This window comes from Lonchura striata, chromosome 25 (assembly GCF_050655825.1).
Source record: "Lonchura striata isolate lonStrDom1 chromosome 25, ASM5065582v1, whole genome shotgun sequence".
NCBI classification, from domain to species: domain Eukaryota; kingdom Metazoa; phylum Chordata; class Aves; order Passeriformes; family Estrildidae; genus Lonchura; species Lonchura striata.
In genome coordinates, this window is record NC_140727.1 from 1961789 (window position 1) to 1978628 (window position 16840).

Sequence of the window (16840 nt, forward strand, 5' to 3'; positions counted from 1 at the left end):
GTACCTATGGCAAACACCTACGGATGCTGAAGGAAGGGGCAGCCTGGATTCCCCTGGAATCCAACTTTGGTGCTGATCACGAAGAATTACGTTCTGGATTTGTGCCTGGATCCAGCTGAACACTGCTGAGATGAGCAGCAGCTGTGTGGGCAATGTGGGAGCCTCTGCAGCGACCCCCAGGCACCCCAAATCCAGGGATGGGGCAGGAGGGGGGTCTGGCACCCACGAGTCAGCATGACACCACCCTGAGCCTGCAATCCAACTGCTCCTGGAATTCCCTGGGACAGACCCCGAGTGCCACTAATGAGCATTAAAGCCTTCAGAGAGCTGCATCCTACTGCTACAACCTGAAATTCTGACAAGAACTTTGGAAGAAAAATCTCCTTTGTTCAGCCAATTTCAAAATTCCACCTCAATACTGACTTGGGAATTCAGCTCCTCATCCCTGTATTTGCACTCCAGACTCTTCCTTCTTTTTTCTTTTTTCAGCCACCCCCTGGGCCAGGCTCTGTGATGCTCTCACACTGCCACTGCTGGGTATCCAACACCACTTGGCAGGCTCTGCTTTTCCCTGCTCACCTCCACTTCCAAACAAAGAGCTTGGAGGTTTGAGGAGACACTTAAATAATAAATACATAACTAACAAAACCCTTCCAAACACCAGCTTTGATCTGAGCAAGATGCCAGGATTCTGAAAACAAGACTTTAGCATCAAACACAGATCCTTTGAAAGCTGAAGGCGTGTGCCCTGGAAAGCTTCTTTCTCATCTAAGGGTGAGTGAGTTTTCCAAGCACACTGAAAACTAATTCAAAGAACATGAAGAGCAAAACAGGAAGCATCTAGTGAGATGTCACTCAAGAAGTCAAAAAAGTCTGTCATTTTTTTCAGCATTTTAAAATCCAAAATTCTTATAAGGGAATTTTTTTTCCCCATAAATATACTTAATAATCAGCATGATTAAAATAAACATTTTGGAGGGAAATTTTTAAGGACAAAATTTCATCCAGTAACCTCTAACAGAAACATTTTGAGATGTTTCCTTTGGAGAAGGTTGCAGTGGCTGCAGAAACATTAAAAAAAACCTCCCAACATCAGCCACAGAGTCAAAGCATCTTCTTGCAATTCTGTATCATTAAAAATTTCAGATTTTTGGTTGAAGTGAATAGCAGGTATTGCTGCCATTGCAGACAGAGACCAAAATCAAACTGCAATCATGCACAGCCCCAGACTTCAGGAATAAAAAAGGACATTTTCTCTGCAGAGGCAACAGAGGAAGAAGTGGACTCCAATGCTCATATACTGAGGGAATCAGGTAAAATCACCTTCAGCCACGTCAGCCCAACTCTCCCATCACACACACCCTGTCCTGGACACCCCCTGGGAAACAAAAAAACCCCAGGACACTCCCAGAAACCCCCCTAAACACAGGGGGGGTTTGGGGACACATCTCTGAGTCCCCCCAGGACAAAGCCCTGGACACAAATGCCAGACACCCCCAGAACAAAAAAATCACAGAACTCAACAGAACTCAAAAGTCACAGAATCACAGAACTCACAACTCACAGAATCACAGAACTCACAAAATCACAGAACTCACAGAATTCACAGAACTCGCTGAACTCACAACTCACAGAACTCACAGCTCACAGAACTCACAGAACTCACAGAATCACAGAACTCACAGAATTCACAAAATCACAGGATCACAGAACTCACAGCTCACAGAACTCGCAGAACTCACAGAATCGCAGAACTCACAGAATCACAGAACTCACAACTCACAGAATCACAGAACTCACAAAATCACAGAACTCACAGAATTCACAGAACTCGCTGAACTCACAACTCACAACTCACAGAACTCACAGCTCACAGAATCACAGAACTCACAGAATCACGGAACTCACAGAACTCACAACTCACAGAATCACAGAATCACAGAACTCACAGCTCACAGAACTCACAGAATCACAGAACTCACAGAATCACAGAACTCACAGAATCACAGAACTCACAGAATTCACAGAATCACAGAACTCACAGCTCACAGAACTCGCAGAACTCACAGAATCACAGAACTCACAGAACTCACAGAATCACAGAACTCACAGAATCACAGAACTCACAGAATCACAGAATCACAGAACTCACAGAATCACAGAACTCACAGAATCACAGAACTCACAGAATCACAGAACTCACAGAATCACAGAATCACTGGGTTGGAAGAGACTTTCAAGATCATCGAGTCCAACCCAGCCCCAACACCTCAACTAATCCATGGCACTGAGGGCCACATCCAAGCTATTTTTAAAAAATCCAGGGATGGTGACTCCACCACCTCCCCAGGACAGCCCTTCCTCCCCCTTGGACAGATGTGCAACCTTTGAAATAAGAAATGTTGACTTAGAAATGCCATGGAATAGGACAGATATTTTTGAGAGAGAAATGGAACTAGAAACAAGCTTTAAAGCATGGCTTTGCAAATAAGACCAGATACTTTGGAGACATAGAACTATGAAAGATGTATTGTAGTAGGATTTACAAGGGGTAATTTTAGATTACTTGCTTTAAGGTATTTACAGCATGGTGTGGCTAAGGCTGATAGGTCAAGAAATGCTTATAATGTATTGTAATTAGGAAATTATTAGCTTCTGATTGTAATTACATGAATTATAACACCTGTATTGTCTCACACTTCACATGAGACTGCAAATGGAATAAAAATTTTTAAAATGCCTCTCGGCTGCCCCATCAAAAAAAAAGAGAGGGATAATCCAACAGGACACACCTTGAGATACACCCCTAGGATATCCCCATCAGGACACACCTCGGGATACAGCCTCAGGACAACCTGTACAGGACACACCCTGGGATACACCCCCAGGACACACCTTGGGATACAGCCCCAGGACACCCCATTCAGGACACACCTTGGGATACAACCTCAGGACACCCTGTACAGGACATTCTCTCCAGGACACACCTTGGGATACACCCTGGGATACACCCTGGGATACACCCCCAGGACACCCCATTCAGGACACACCTTGGGATACACCCCCAGGACACCCCATTCAGGACACACCTTGGGATACAGCCTCAGGACAACCTGTACAGGACATTCTCTCCAGGACACACCCTGGGATACACTTCCAGGACACCCCCTCAAGGACACCCCCCAGGACATCCCCTCCAGGATACACCTTGGGATACACCCCCAGGACATACCCTGGGATACACCCCCAGGACATCCCCTCCAGGACATCCCCCTAGGACACACCTTGGGATACAGCCCCAGGACATCCCCTCCAGGACACACCTTGGGATACACCCTCAGGACACACCCTACAGGGATACACCCCCAGGACATACCCTGGGATACAACCCCAAGACACTCCCTCCAGGACACACCTTGGGATACACCCTCAGGACACACCCTACAGGGATACACCCCCAGGACACCCCCTCCGGGACACACCCTGAGATACACCCCCAGGACATCCCCATCAGGACACACCTTGGATACACCCTAGGATACAGCCCCAGGACACCCTCTCCAGGACATCCCACCAGAATACACCTTGGGATACACCCCCAGGACACCCTTGGGATACCCCCCAGGACACACCATACAGGACATCCCCTCCAGGATGTGACACCCCACGGTGTCCCAGTCTGCGGCCACGGGGTCAGGCTGAGCTCAGCCCAGCTCTCCTGCGGGTGTGGCGGGTGTAAATCTCATTTACACCCTGAGCAATTGTCCCTGCAGAGCTCCAGAGCCCAGCTGGGCAGGGGGAGCAGAGCACTGTCACCTGCACAGGGACAGCAACACCGCGTCTGGGAGATGGGGACACAGGCCTGGAGCCAAGGCCAGGTGACAAAGTGTCCTCAGCTCCTGTCACTGTCACCATCAGAACTGAAGGATGGGACCATTTTCAAGTTAAGAATGATTTATTCCAGAGGTAAAAATCAGTCTTAGAAGTTGTGAGATTTTAGAGGAGTAAGTATTCAGCTATAGCTCAAGAGTAGTCACAAGTCTGTTACAAGATAATATATAATTTTATAATAATAGATAATATATTATTATATATATATTACTATATAATATACAACTTTCTAAACTAATATAATAACTATTAACTAATATAATAACTAATAACTAATATAATAACTAATAACAAATATAATAACTAATAACTACTATAATGACTATATAGCTAATAAAACTTTCCAAATGAATATATAACTTTCTAAATGAACATATAACTTCTCAAACGAATATATAACTATCTAAATGAATATATAACTTTCCAAACTAACAGACAGTTGCCACAGAACTTATTTTGCTTTTCTAACTTATCACCTTTACTTAACTTCTGCTGCACTGAGGATACTAATGGCTTCTGTCTCCCTTTTACACATATGCTACTCACAGCTTACTCCATACACCATTTTATGTATAGTTTCTTATGTATTTAAAGTAAATTTTACTTTCAGCTACAGAAACATAAGGTGGTGATTTTTCTGCTTAATATCTGTGTATTGTATTTTTACATCAATCCAAGCTTCTCCTAAGGCTGCAAATCAAACCCTTCCTCTGCCTGTGGAAGTTTCTATTTTTCTGATTCCCACATATTCCCATGGAGCTGTAAATGTGTCCCTGTCTCCTGCCAGCTCCTGGTGCTGCAAGCTGGGCATTCAACATTTCTTTAATTCCTTCCTGAGCCCTGCTTCCCTTGGACAAATGCAGTTTTCCATCAGGGAAGCACAAAGTCAGGTTTTAATCAGACACATTTTGTGAACGCTGTGGAAAAAAAAAGAAAACAACGCCAACATTTCCTGAATGTTTCACCTGCTCTCTCCTCCTCTCTCTACGAGCAGCTGCCTCAATGTTGCAATCAAATGGACAATGCCATAAAAAAAAGACTAAAACATTTTTCCTGGAATTCTGTGCCTTTTCAGCCCAAATTTCAAGCCCTGCTCGACGTTCCTGTGGTGTCAGCTGGAATGAAATGGCTCATCTGGGCACAAAGCTCTTCAAAAGGGCGAGATTACCTTGCATCAAAAAGCATTTTGTGCTTTAAAAACCGAAACATTTGTTCCTGTGCAATCTTTAGTTCAACTGTCTGATTTCAGAACCCATCCAATAAAAGTAGTGCCCCAAGCAATTGCATAAAACACATGAAGTTGCCATATAATTGGCATTATTCTTAGTTTGACACTGAGCTGAACTGAAAATTCCTTATCTCCTATGTGAATATACAGTTTCTTGACCTGCACCATTCATCTGAGGGATAATAATAATATTATTATTATTCCAGGTTATTTTGATATAAACTATTAGCAGGTTATGATTGCTGGGGACATGGGTCAGTGGTGGCCTTGGCAGTGCTGGGGGAACACTTGAACTCCACCATTTTAAAAGTCTTTTCAACCTAACAAAATTCAGTGATTCCAGAATCATCACAGGCACCAACAGCAAAAAAAAACTCTATTTTAAAAGGGGAATCAGGGTTTATTACTACTAGATCATGATTTAGTGTCATTATCATTGGTATTTATGTGCAAAAAGGTCAAGGGTAGCTGATGTCTCCTGAGAACAGGGACATCTATCAAGTCTGGTGTCCTACTTCTCAACAAAACCCCAGTTGCAAAATACAAAATACCCTCAGCCTCCAACACCTGAAGTAGTTAGAAGGAACCAGCCTGTTAATGAAAATGTTGTGTGGTATTTCCTGACAGCCACTGGCAAGCAATAAGGATTTTTTTATGCACATAAACAGATTTACCCATTATTATTTCGGTTGTTGGACTTCAGGCCAATGCTCAGACTACAATTCAGAGCATTTTGAGGAATCACAGGAATTGTTTTGTAGTTGTGGCATCAACATATTCTAGGCAATTCCTTAATTAAAAATGCTGTTTATTTTTCACTTCCATGTTTTAGGCTTTTCTAAAAGTTTGAACAACCAGGAAAACAACGATTCTGTGGAATTAGTCCAAGACAAAAAAACTTTTGCCCCAGATCCTGCAGGAAATATTCCTGAGCTACCCAACAAGAAAATTTAATCAATTCTTCCTATTTTAAACTTTTTTGGCTTGAAACTTTTTTTGGTGGGTGGCTGTGATTTCATCAGCAAACTTCCCTGCATGACCAAAGGCAAGAGAAAGAGCTGCAGAATCCTGCACTCAGCATTTTCACACAGAACAAGGAGATGGAGCAGGACGAGTCCCAACCTGCTGCCCTTGTGTTTCCACCGAGTGAGAGTTCCACAGGCTGCTACTGTCACTTCTTGCCTTTTATGTGCTAAACCATTCCTACAAAATAACAGGGGTAAAATGTCTACTTTTGTTCAAAACTCAGGTTTTTGGGCTTAGCACAGCAATGTCTGCCTGCCCCAGGACACTTTTTGAAAGAATGAAATCCATATTCAGTGTCAAAAAGCCAACTGAACACTGCTAATTTTGTTTCTTGTAACACCTGGGAATGTCAGTCATTCCTGGGTTTCCCTTTCCTGCTCTGTGAAAAAATATTTAGTAACTTTTATGTCTACGTATTTCTGGAGGACAAATTTTAAATACACAAGGGAAATGCTCCACTGAAAGGGTGGTCAGGCATTGGAACAGGTTGCCAAGAAAGTGGTGGAATTACTATCCCTGGCAGTGTTGAAAATCAAAATTCAAAAGCATGGATGTGGCACCAGGGCTCAGTGCTGGGAACTGAGCTGGATTCCATCATTTGGGAGGTCTTTTCCAACCTGAAGGATTCTGTGATTCCAACTTACATCACCCACCCACACCCCTTCAGACTGGAGATAAACCCTCTATTCATATCTCTGAAGATACTCCCCAAGTTTTATGAGTCCTGTCAGCACTAAACTTGAGGGAAAAAAACCTGTCAGGGATGGCAGTGCAAAGGATTTTCCTATTATTTTCATTTTAACACTGGTATTCCCAGGAGGAGAATTCCACTACTTGTCTTCGTCTTTCAGTGGTTAACTGTGTACACTGCAAGTGCTAAATTTTCATTCTAATTCTTCATTGCTCTTTTAAAAGAACAGAAAGTTCCTTTTCAGAGCTCCAAGTAAAGCCACACCTGGCTCTGAATGGGTCACATGCTTGCTTGCCCTCCTCTGCATCCACAGCAAAAATTCATGGATAGCTTTCTTTTGCTGAAGTGTAATTTGCAGTGCTAAAACTCACTTTATTACATGGCAGTAAGACAAAAAAAAACAACCCTTGGGTATTATATTCAAAACGTGTGATGGTTTTCAGCCATCACTCCCATTCATTTCCACACAGACACTTCTAATCCCTCTTCAGGAATCAGCAGGATGTTGTTTAGTGTCATTTCTAACAATCCAAAGTGCAAAATGGCAGCAGGGAACAGACAGACTTAAACATCATCTCAGAACAAGTCAGGAGAGAGCAGAGGATCTAAAGTGAGTTATCGTGAGTCAGGGATTTGAAACTCTTGTAAATAATGCAAATTTAATGCAACAGATCTGCATCCAGGGCTGCTTGCCAGGCAGGAGAGCAGTGACTGCACTGAGAGGAGCTGCAATTTAAAACTGACATGGTATCAACATGCATCACATCAATAATACTCTACACCATCACTAATATCTGCCTCCCTTTCTACTTTCCATTTGAAATGGGATGCACCTCTGGAAAAAAAAAAAATCCTGGTGTATAAACAAAGATGTCAAGGATGAAGAATCCCTGCTGTCACCATGAGAATTCGAATATTGATTATTTTCTCCGGTAAAAACTCCCAGGGCACGATCTCTTGATGCAAAGGGAAAATCTCCAGACACAGTGGTGCCTGTTGAGTATAGAACCAGGGAATTGTGGAATTTCCTGAGCTGGAAGAGACCCACAGGGATGAAGCTCCTGGCCCCGCACTGACACCCCAATAATCCCAGCCTGGGGATCCCTGGGAGTGGTGTCCAAACTCTCCTGGAGCTCTGGCAGCCCTGGGGCTCTGCCCATTCCCTGGGGAGCCTGGAGAGTGCCAAGCACCCTCTGGGGAAAGAATTCCTGACACCCACCATAAACCTCCCTTGATTAACTTAACATTAAACCTCCCCTGAACAAGAGATTTTCAGCTGCAGGGGCCACCTCAATTCAGACATCAAGAGAAATCACTGGCTGGATATTCTAGACTGTTCCAATATTCAACTCATTTCAACAGAGTCTTGTCAAAAAAAAAACAAACAAAAAAAATAAAGAAAAAGGAAAAAAAAAAAACATCAGTGTAATAACAAACGGCCATCGACTCTTCTCATGTTTTTCAAGCCAAAGTTAGAAACATCATTAGAAATAATAAGCTTGTTCTGAAATGGAAGAATGTAAAACAAAGACCACTGCCAAAGTTTTAAGTTACGCAACGTACACTTGAGAATTTCTCGTTCAATGGGCTGACACTACAAACACCTCTGCTTCCAGTGGAGGAAAACACCAGTGTCAGTGCACTGTAGAGCCTGGAAAAGGCAATTTTAGTCCTTACACGTAACATCCAGCACACTTGTTTTGTAAGCACATCATTTATTCCTCAGAATCTCAAAATCCCACACTGGCTTGGGCTAAAAGGGATTTTAAAGATTTCATTCCACCCCCTGCCATGGGCAGGGACACTGTCCCAGGTTGTTCCAAGCCCTGTCCAACCTGGCCTTGGACACTTCCAGGGATCCAGGGGCATCCACAGCTTCTCTGGGCACCTGTGCCAGGGCCTGCCCACCCTCTCAGGGAGGAATTCCTGCCCAGGATCTCATCCATCCCGGCCCTGTGGCAGTGGGAAGCCATTCCCCCTGCGCTGGCACTCCAGGCTTTGGAAGGCCACAACGAGGTCATCCCCAAATTTCACTTCTCTTTAAGGTGACTCTTCCTCAAGGCAGGGTATGCCAGGGGAAAGGAAAAGGGCTGGGTATGTCAGGCACAAATTACCTCAGCACAAGGTGAGGAATTTTCCTTCCCCTTGGGCAGGTTCTGCCTTAGGAGATCTGCCAGGAGCCCTGAGAACAGAAATCCATTTCCTGGAGAAATGGAAATTATTCAGCCTTGGGAAGCTCTGGAGCAGGAGCCCCCTGAACAGAAAACCCCTGCAAAGGAAGGATTCCAACTTCCAGGGATTCCCTGGATTGCCCTGCCGAATCACCTGGCACAAGGATATTCTAACACTTGATTAATAAAACTTTTATGTTTATTGGAAAAAAGAGCAGACTGGAACCAAACTCTTCAAAAATTTAGCATCTATGCTTTTATATTAGTAATCCTTGCCATTTATCCTGTTTTCCCTACCTGCTACTGCTGCTCTTGCTGATCTCATCACGGAGATCATAAAAACAAATCCTCGAGGCAGGGCCACTTCCTGGTGTTTGGAAAAGCCCTGGCACCTCTCTCCAGCCACTGCATTTACATGCAGTTATCACCAGGCTGGTTTCTAACTCGTTTGGAAAAGTCCATCTTACTTGTCAGACCTTGCCTGAGCAGTGACAGGTGAGACACAACAAAACAACTGCTTCTAACAGGGGAAAAAATAGAAATCCAACCAGCAGAGACAAGCACAGCACATCCAGAGCCTCATCTCAAGAAACAAGATACCCAAACCCCTCCACAGTTACAGAAAAGAGACTAAAAATCTCCCTATTACTTTTCAGAAATGAACCCACTTCAAGTGAACACCGCTGTTGAAACAACAAATTGGCACACTGTGAAAAGAGCATTTTTCCCTGCTAGTGACCACAAAACAAAACCATTTCTAACACCAGACACTTCAGTATCAGAGGTTACACGAAAAAAACCCAGCAGAACACAGTGGTGCAGAGATGATGAAGCTTTTAAACACAGCCTAAATGTACCGTGACTTGCAAATCACCCCTCAGCCACATCACTCACTTGCTTTGAAGGACAGTGCTCGCTCTTCTCCTCTGTCATCTTCCCACTCTTGGGGGCCCTTCTTGGCTGCTTGATGCTGGTTTTTATGGCAGGCCTACAGACATAATTCTCCAGGTTCTTGGGAGGCTTTTTTGTCCTCTTTGCTTGAAGGCCAATCTTCAGTTTGAGGTTTCCCTCGGAGAAGTTGGTTTCTTTCACCGAGAACTGCTGCTGCGCATCGCCCAGAGCCTCGCTCCTGCCGCTCTCCTCCCTGCTCTTCTTCCTCCCCTCCTCCTCCTCCTTGCTGCAGCCTTCGAGCTCTGCTTCCCCTTTGCCCACCAAGGTGCCAATGTTTACCACAGAGGGGCTTTTCCCAGAAAACCCTTCAGAATCAGAACCCAAGCCTAACATAGCAGTATTCCGAGGGTCCATCACAGGCGGAATATTTGCCTTTGGGTGATTTTAGGGAAGATTTACAGAGATATGTTCCTCAGGAGAGCTGTTCCACTATGGGCAGTCAACATCTTTCACTCTGTGGGAGGAAAAGACAGACAGCATAAACTTGGATTTTCTAGTAGAAATTAAACTAATATTAAATAAAAGCAATCTTGAAATCTAAAACCAATATAGTTAACAATAACACAGAAAACCAATATATAAAAATATAATGCATAATAATATATAAGTATATATTAAACCAATTAGAATATATTTATTAGAAAATATATATAGATTAGAAAGCAAACAATTGTACCATATAATTAGAAAGCAAACAATTGTATTTCAGACAAGCACAGCAGCTGATAGTCCAAGACACCGACGCTTCCAGTCACTTCCTTCAAAATCACAACTAAGCTGTAAAACACTTTTAAATAGTAAGTGAAAAAATAAAAAGTATGTGAATATTATAATTTCCAAATTATCCACGTGACACTTCCAATTATGGCTAGAGAGTTCGATATTGATCATCAAAGTAATTTTTTTATTTATAACCAGAGCCTGGTTAGTCCCGGTCTTGCTGCATCTAAGGAAGGGGCAGGCAAATGAAACCCATGAGAAAGCATCCAAAGCCCAGCAATATTCTGGTTTTAATTATCTGAGCCACCAGGAAAGCTGAGCCTGAGCCACGTGTGCATCAGTTTACAAACACGCCACAAAATCCGCTTGTTAGTCAAGGACTTTGCACAATTCGGGAAGAAGGATGGGAGAACAGATGCCAGCCCCACCAAACATTCACACACTGCTTTGTGCTTCCTGAAGCAGGGGAAGAGGGAAATCCACATTTCCATCAGCACAGACACTGTTAGGAATATAGAATTGACCTATTTAGCAGAAAATAATAGAGGGGAACCTTTTCATCTTAATACAGTAAATTAGAGTCAAGCTCTAAGTTTGTGAGGGTCCCCAGAACCTTGTGAGGCACTGCTCACTACAGAGATCCCAAGCTTCCCTCCCTGCCAGAACACAAACCAAACCTGTGCTCCTGGTAATTTTATCATGCAGACAAAAATCCCAAAATCCCAGAACTGTTTGGGCTGGGAGGGACCTTGAAGATCATCTCATCCCAGTGTGAGTGCATTGTAGAGCCTGGAAAAGGCAATTTTAGTCCTTACACGTAACATCCAGCACACTTGTTTTGTAAGCACATAATTTATTACTCAGAATCTTGGAATCCCACACTGGCTTGGGCTAAAAGGGATTTTAAAGATTTCATTCCACCCCCTGCCATGGGCAGGGACACCTCCCACTATCCCAGGTTGTTCCAAGCCCTGTCCAACCTGGCCTGGAATCCTTCCAGGGATGGGGCAGCCTGTGCCAGGACCTCACCACAAAGCCATTCCCCCCTGTCCTGTCTCCAAACATTTCTAAATTCTCTCTCCATCTTTCTTGCAGGCTCCCTTAAGGCACTGAAAAATTATTTGTTGTGGGGGCATTCTAAGGAGAAAATGCTTAAATATCTGCAGCACTTAAATAGCTTGATCATTTTTGAAATGAAATGGATCAGAAACAGGTCTGAAAAAACACTGATTTGCTGAAAAAAGTGCACCACAGGCACCAAACCAGCCTGAATCTCCTGTCCTTCTCTTCCCAAAAGTCATTAAGGCTGAATGGCATGGAAAGGTGATCTCAAAATGAGTTTCCAACAAAGGTCTCAAGGAGCCCAGCACCTTTCTGTGATGTTTGGCACCCTGGCAGGAGCCACAGCTCCTCCATGCCAGACAAAAATCGGGGAAGCAGCAGCAAGGAGCTGCTTTTGGGGTGGCTCAGGAGCGCAGGCAGGGGAAGGGTTTGAAAGGATCAGGAATGTGAAAGGAGACACCAGAGAGCACCAAGGCAACTGCAGTGGACACAGGTTGGAGGACAGATGCCAGGATTAGTGGGGGCAGAAGAAATGCTGCTGGGAACACCAGATGCAGCCAGTCACAAAGCCAGGCTTCCCTGGCTGCGTCCTCAGAGAAAACAAACTTATTTCCATGTGTTCTGTGCACGTTCTTCGTGGGGTTTCTAGCTGCTGCTCTGGCTTTCCAACTACACACATCCTCAGAAATCAAACCTGTTATTATTACTCATAAGACCAGGGGTAATTAGATAAAATCTCCATTTTACAAGGAGAAATAAAGGGTAGAGCAGTGTGACATGGACACAGAAAGTGAGTCAGTGGCACTGCCCAGTTCAAAGCCCAGTGTTAATGCAACAGGCTTCACCATGTCACTAAAAATGGGCTTTTTCATCAATGTGCAAGGAAAACTGGCCAGCAGGTAAATAATTCTGAGCTAAAGCCTGAATTTGTATTAATCAAGTCCAAGAAAAGGGACAATCCCACATGCTATCATGCACCTCTTAAATCTGTGCTCACACAATTGTTTCCTTTTCTAGTGACTGGAATGCAGAGCAGTGACAATACTTCAGACATTTTCTTACAAATTAATTAATTAATTAATCAGCTTCAAATACAAAACCAACAGCAAGACTCGCACACTGACCTTCAGAAACTCCAAGACCCAAAGTGCACGGTGGGAATCAGAGCAAAGGAAAGGTGTTCACATCTTACTCCCACAACAAAGTCACTGAATTGATGGCTCCCACAAACACAGAGCAGGTCATTTATTCATCCATTAATTGCTCTCAACACAGCCAACAAAAATGCTAATCCTGGCCCTAATCACCATTTTGCCTCCATCACAGTAATCTTCTCCCAGCTCCCCACTAATTCACAGGATGTGTGTCTGCCACTCAGATCTCATCTCCCCGAATCCCCATGTGCTGCTTCCTCCCTGCCTTATCAAGTTCAAGCTTCCTGCCACTGTCTCCGAGGTGTTCTCAAGTGTACCTTGGCTCTTGCCTTGCTCCTGCTCCTCGGAGCTGTTTCCCCAGTGATGCCACTGTTTGTTTTCTTTTCTCACTTTACTTTCTCTGTGCTGCTCTTCACTCGCTGCGGGATCTGTTCCACTCCTCCTGCAGGCTGTGCCTTAAAAACTTGTGGATGTCAAAGTAAATGAGCAACCAACTGGTGACAGCCACAGTTAAGAAACCTGCAAGAATTCACCCTGAAAACTCTCATGCTTTGGGACTTTAAAGACCTAAAATGATCATATTTAACCATGTGAGATAAGATACTTATCCGTATCTCTGCTTTCCATGTTTGCTGCAGTTCTGAATTATCCCACATCCGTGGTGTCAGATTAAAGCATTATAATATATTGTAGTTAAGAAATAGTTAACTTCTGATGATAATTATAACATCTATATTGTCTCACCCTTCACATGAGACTGAAAAGAAAATCCAAATTTTTAAAACGCCTCTCAGCTGCCCCATCTCTAAGTCAGAAAAAGGCTTAATCTGACACATGGGATTTAAGTTAACAAAACTTTTGCTGCATTGAAAACCATCCAGTACCAAACCCCTGCGTGGCCTCTCAAGTGAAGAGCAAGACATGTCCTCACCACTCCCTACGAAGCAAATCACATCAAACTCCCAGCCCCTCAGCCAGCAGCTCCTGTAGATCTCAAATCCCTCCTGAAATTGTTCTTCCCCAAAAAAATTAACTACGAGGCATTTTACCATCCATTTTTGACACGTGCCACCTGGAGCTAAGTGGTGTTCATTAATGATTTCTCTAATGCCATACACAGTTTTAATACCTGGCGCTCATCCTTATTCCCCTGGTGTCACATCCCAAGCCCTTCCTGCCCATCAGCAGCGAAGATTTCTGTTCTTCTGATCTTCTGCTTTCCCAGCAAAAAAACCCACCAAGGATTGATTCTACTGCCAGATCCCAGATATGTTTCCCCACACCCCCTCAGCAATATTAGCCGAGATTTCCCCCTCTGTTCATTCCTGCTGCTGCTTTTCTCGATGAAAACACACTGTCATGTCATATTTGGAAGGTGAATATTTTTCTTTTGGCTCTTTTCATTGCTTCAGCTCCAAGGGACATTAAAACCAATTCAGCTAAGTGTTAGAAATCCCGGAATATTACTACTAACTCTATGGCCTCCCACGGTCCCCTCTCAAATTCCTTGTCTTCTTTTATTTGCTAAGAAAGACAGACCACACTCAGAAAAAAAGAAATAAAAAGTGTGATAAAGCCTCACTTAAAGTATTTCTCTGTATCACAATGCCAGAACAGGAGAAACAGGAGCTCAAGGGCCTTGAATCACCTGCACAAGCATCTTTAAAATGTTTAGAGATGGAGACATTTCCCAGGAATAAAGTAACTGTTTGCTTTACAGGAGGTAACAAATAAAACACTTCCCAATCAGAATCTGCTGGGTTTTTTTGGTGTTTTTTTGGTTTGTTTTTTTTTTTTTTTTTTTCTGACAGAAATCCCAGGGGATTTCTTGTCAGGAAGAATATTCCACAGAAGTGCTGGGAGCAGAGGCCAGGCTCAGGGAAAGCACCTGGAAGAGGACACAAATTTTGTGGGAAGAAAGGCAGAGGACAGACATGGTAAAACACCCTCCAGTGGGAGGAGGAAAATTGGGAAGCAGAAATAGATTTTTCTCCTGGTTTTTAACCTGACTGCAGCTCTGGAATCACCTCCTGAATTTGGAGGTGCAGGCTAATTCTGTCGGTTGCCTATTCATATGCAAATAAAGGCAAAATTGCTAAAATCTGCATAACCAAGTCTGGAGCAAAGGTTCCTCCAGCCTTAGGCTGCGAGTGCCAACATCAGCCAAGGCTGACTGCTGAGGGAAAAGCAGTTTGGGAATTCTCCTAAAATATTATTATCCCATCTGCCACAGGGTGAGTCAGGAGCTCCCTGAGAGGTCTCCACATCCAGTGCCTTCCAGGGGATTTTTCTGGACAAAAGCCATTTTATATCCATCTAGTAAAAGATAAAGGTCACAGCTAACCAACACTTGCCCTTTAATTCCTTTAAATCCTTTGGTTATTCCCAACCCACCCCAAGGCAGAATGGGCACACCTGTGCCACAGGTAAGGGACACAAAACCAGGGACAAACAGAGATTTTGCTTTCACAGAACAAACACAGTAGGTCTCGTGACAGATTTTTTTTTTTCCCTTTGCAAGCTGGAGATGGGACTCATGACCTCACTGGTCCACAACAGCACCAGCCCTTGCATAGCAGCAGAAATGAATTTAATTTTAAAATAGCCAACAATCCTATAGAAAACAATATCTATTTTAAAATACCATTAATTCAGTAACTACATGTGCTATTGCCACTTTTCTCTTGTAACAACAGCACTGCCATTTTTTACCAATATGTCTATCTCTTGCACCAAGGGAAAAAAACTGCTTTTTAAATCTTCTAGGACAGTTTAAACTTTTGAAAACAACTAGGAAGGAAAAACAGAAAAAGCTTCTTCTGGAAATTGTAACTCAAATTTTGTCACTGGTTATTATCACTCAAACCTTTTTAGGCGACTGCCTGTAGCAAAGAATTCAAGTCCAAAAAGAAGTTGTGGTAATTTTGTCTTTTAAATCAAGATGTTTCAGACTTAGAACTGTTTAAAATGGAAAAGAAAAAAAAAAAAGAAAAGTCTCTCTTTTATACTCTCAGACAGCTGAGAAAAGCTTTGGGTAAGAACACTTCTTAAGAACTCAAGCAGGCAGACAGATGATGATTTTAGAGCCCATCTCTCCCCATATGTTCAAGCAGCTGCCAGAATTTCCCCGTTTCCCACAGAGGCACCAGGGATGATCCCAAGGTCCTCAAGGATGACCACAAATCTCACAGGATTCACCCCAAAACCCCAACACCCCCGGAAAACAAGTGCAGGTGCAACCTAAATTACTTAGCAATGAGGCCAGCCGACACAAAGTAGGAGAGAAGGTCCTGAAAATGAAAAGTGAGGAGGTTTCAAGGGATGAGGGTGAAGGCACAGGTTCTGTCCCTGCTCCCAGCAGCTCCAGTTTCCCTGCCTGGCTCTGACACCACACAGCTGGCAGCAGAGTGAATTCGTGTCCCGAGGCCATCGGATGGAAACCCACATTCCAAATTCTCTGCCCCATAATTAACGGGGTGAAGAACCACAAACCAGGAGTTAGGAACTCAGGAGACCATGGAAGAGAGGGACAAGGATGGGAACACATTTTGGATTCTGATGGGAGAGGTTGGGAAGGCCAAGGTTCAACCACCCAAACTCAAATTCACCATCAATAAAGCTAGAATAGGACTAAAACCTCCATGAAACAATAAATAAAACTGACTTAAAACTTCACAAGTATGCTTTTGGAGAAGGAAGATCACCAAGTCTACAAGACACTGACCCAATAAACCAGCCATTATCCTAAAAAAAAATAAACATCAATATTTGGGAGGGAGACTCCCCGCTCCATGCCCCGCGTGTCACCCGGGGAAACACCGAACTCGGGGATGCGCAGCTCCGCTCCGCGGGGATGCGGGGCCCGGGGGGGCTCCCGGGGCCGCTGTCAGGCACCGCCCCGGCCCCGGTACCGAGCGCGGCTCCCAGGCTCCCGCACCCCGGGGGC

General features: G+C 43.9%; 1 protein-coding gene across 5 annotated transcripts in view; it reads right to left on the reverse strand.

Moving 5' to 3' along the window:
* ASH1L (ASH1 like histone lysine methyltransferase) overlaps nt 1-16840 on the reverse strand; it is a 77774-nt gene that overhangs the window by 60340 nt on the left and 594 nt on the right. For all 5 annotated transcript variants that reach the window (XR_014950058.1, XR_014950057.1, XM_085560587.1 and 2 more), the window contains exon 2: nt 9902-10412. Coding sequence is in view for 3 of the 5 variants with exons in the window: in XM_085560587.1 (XP_085416713.1) it covers nt 9902-10312 (411 nt within the window). In the remaining 2 variants the exon portion in view is untranslated. The remainder of the gene's footprint in view (nt 1-9901; nt 10413-16840) is intronic.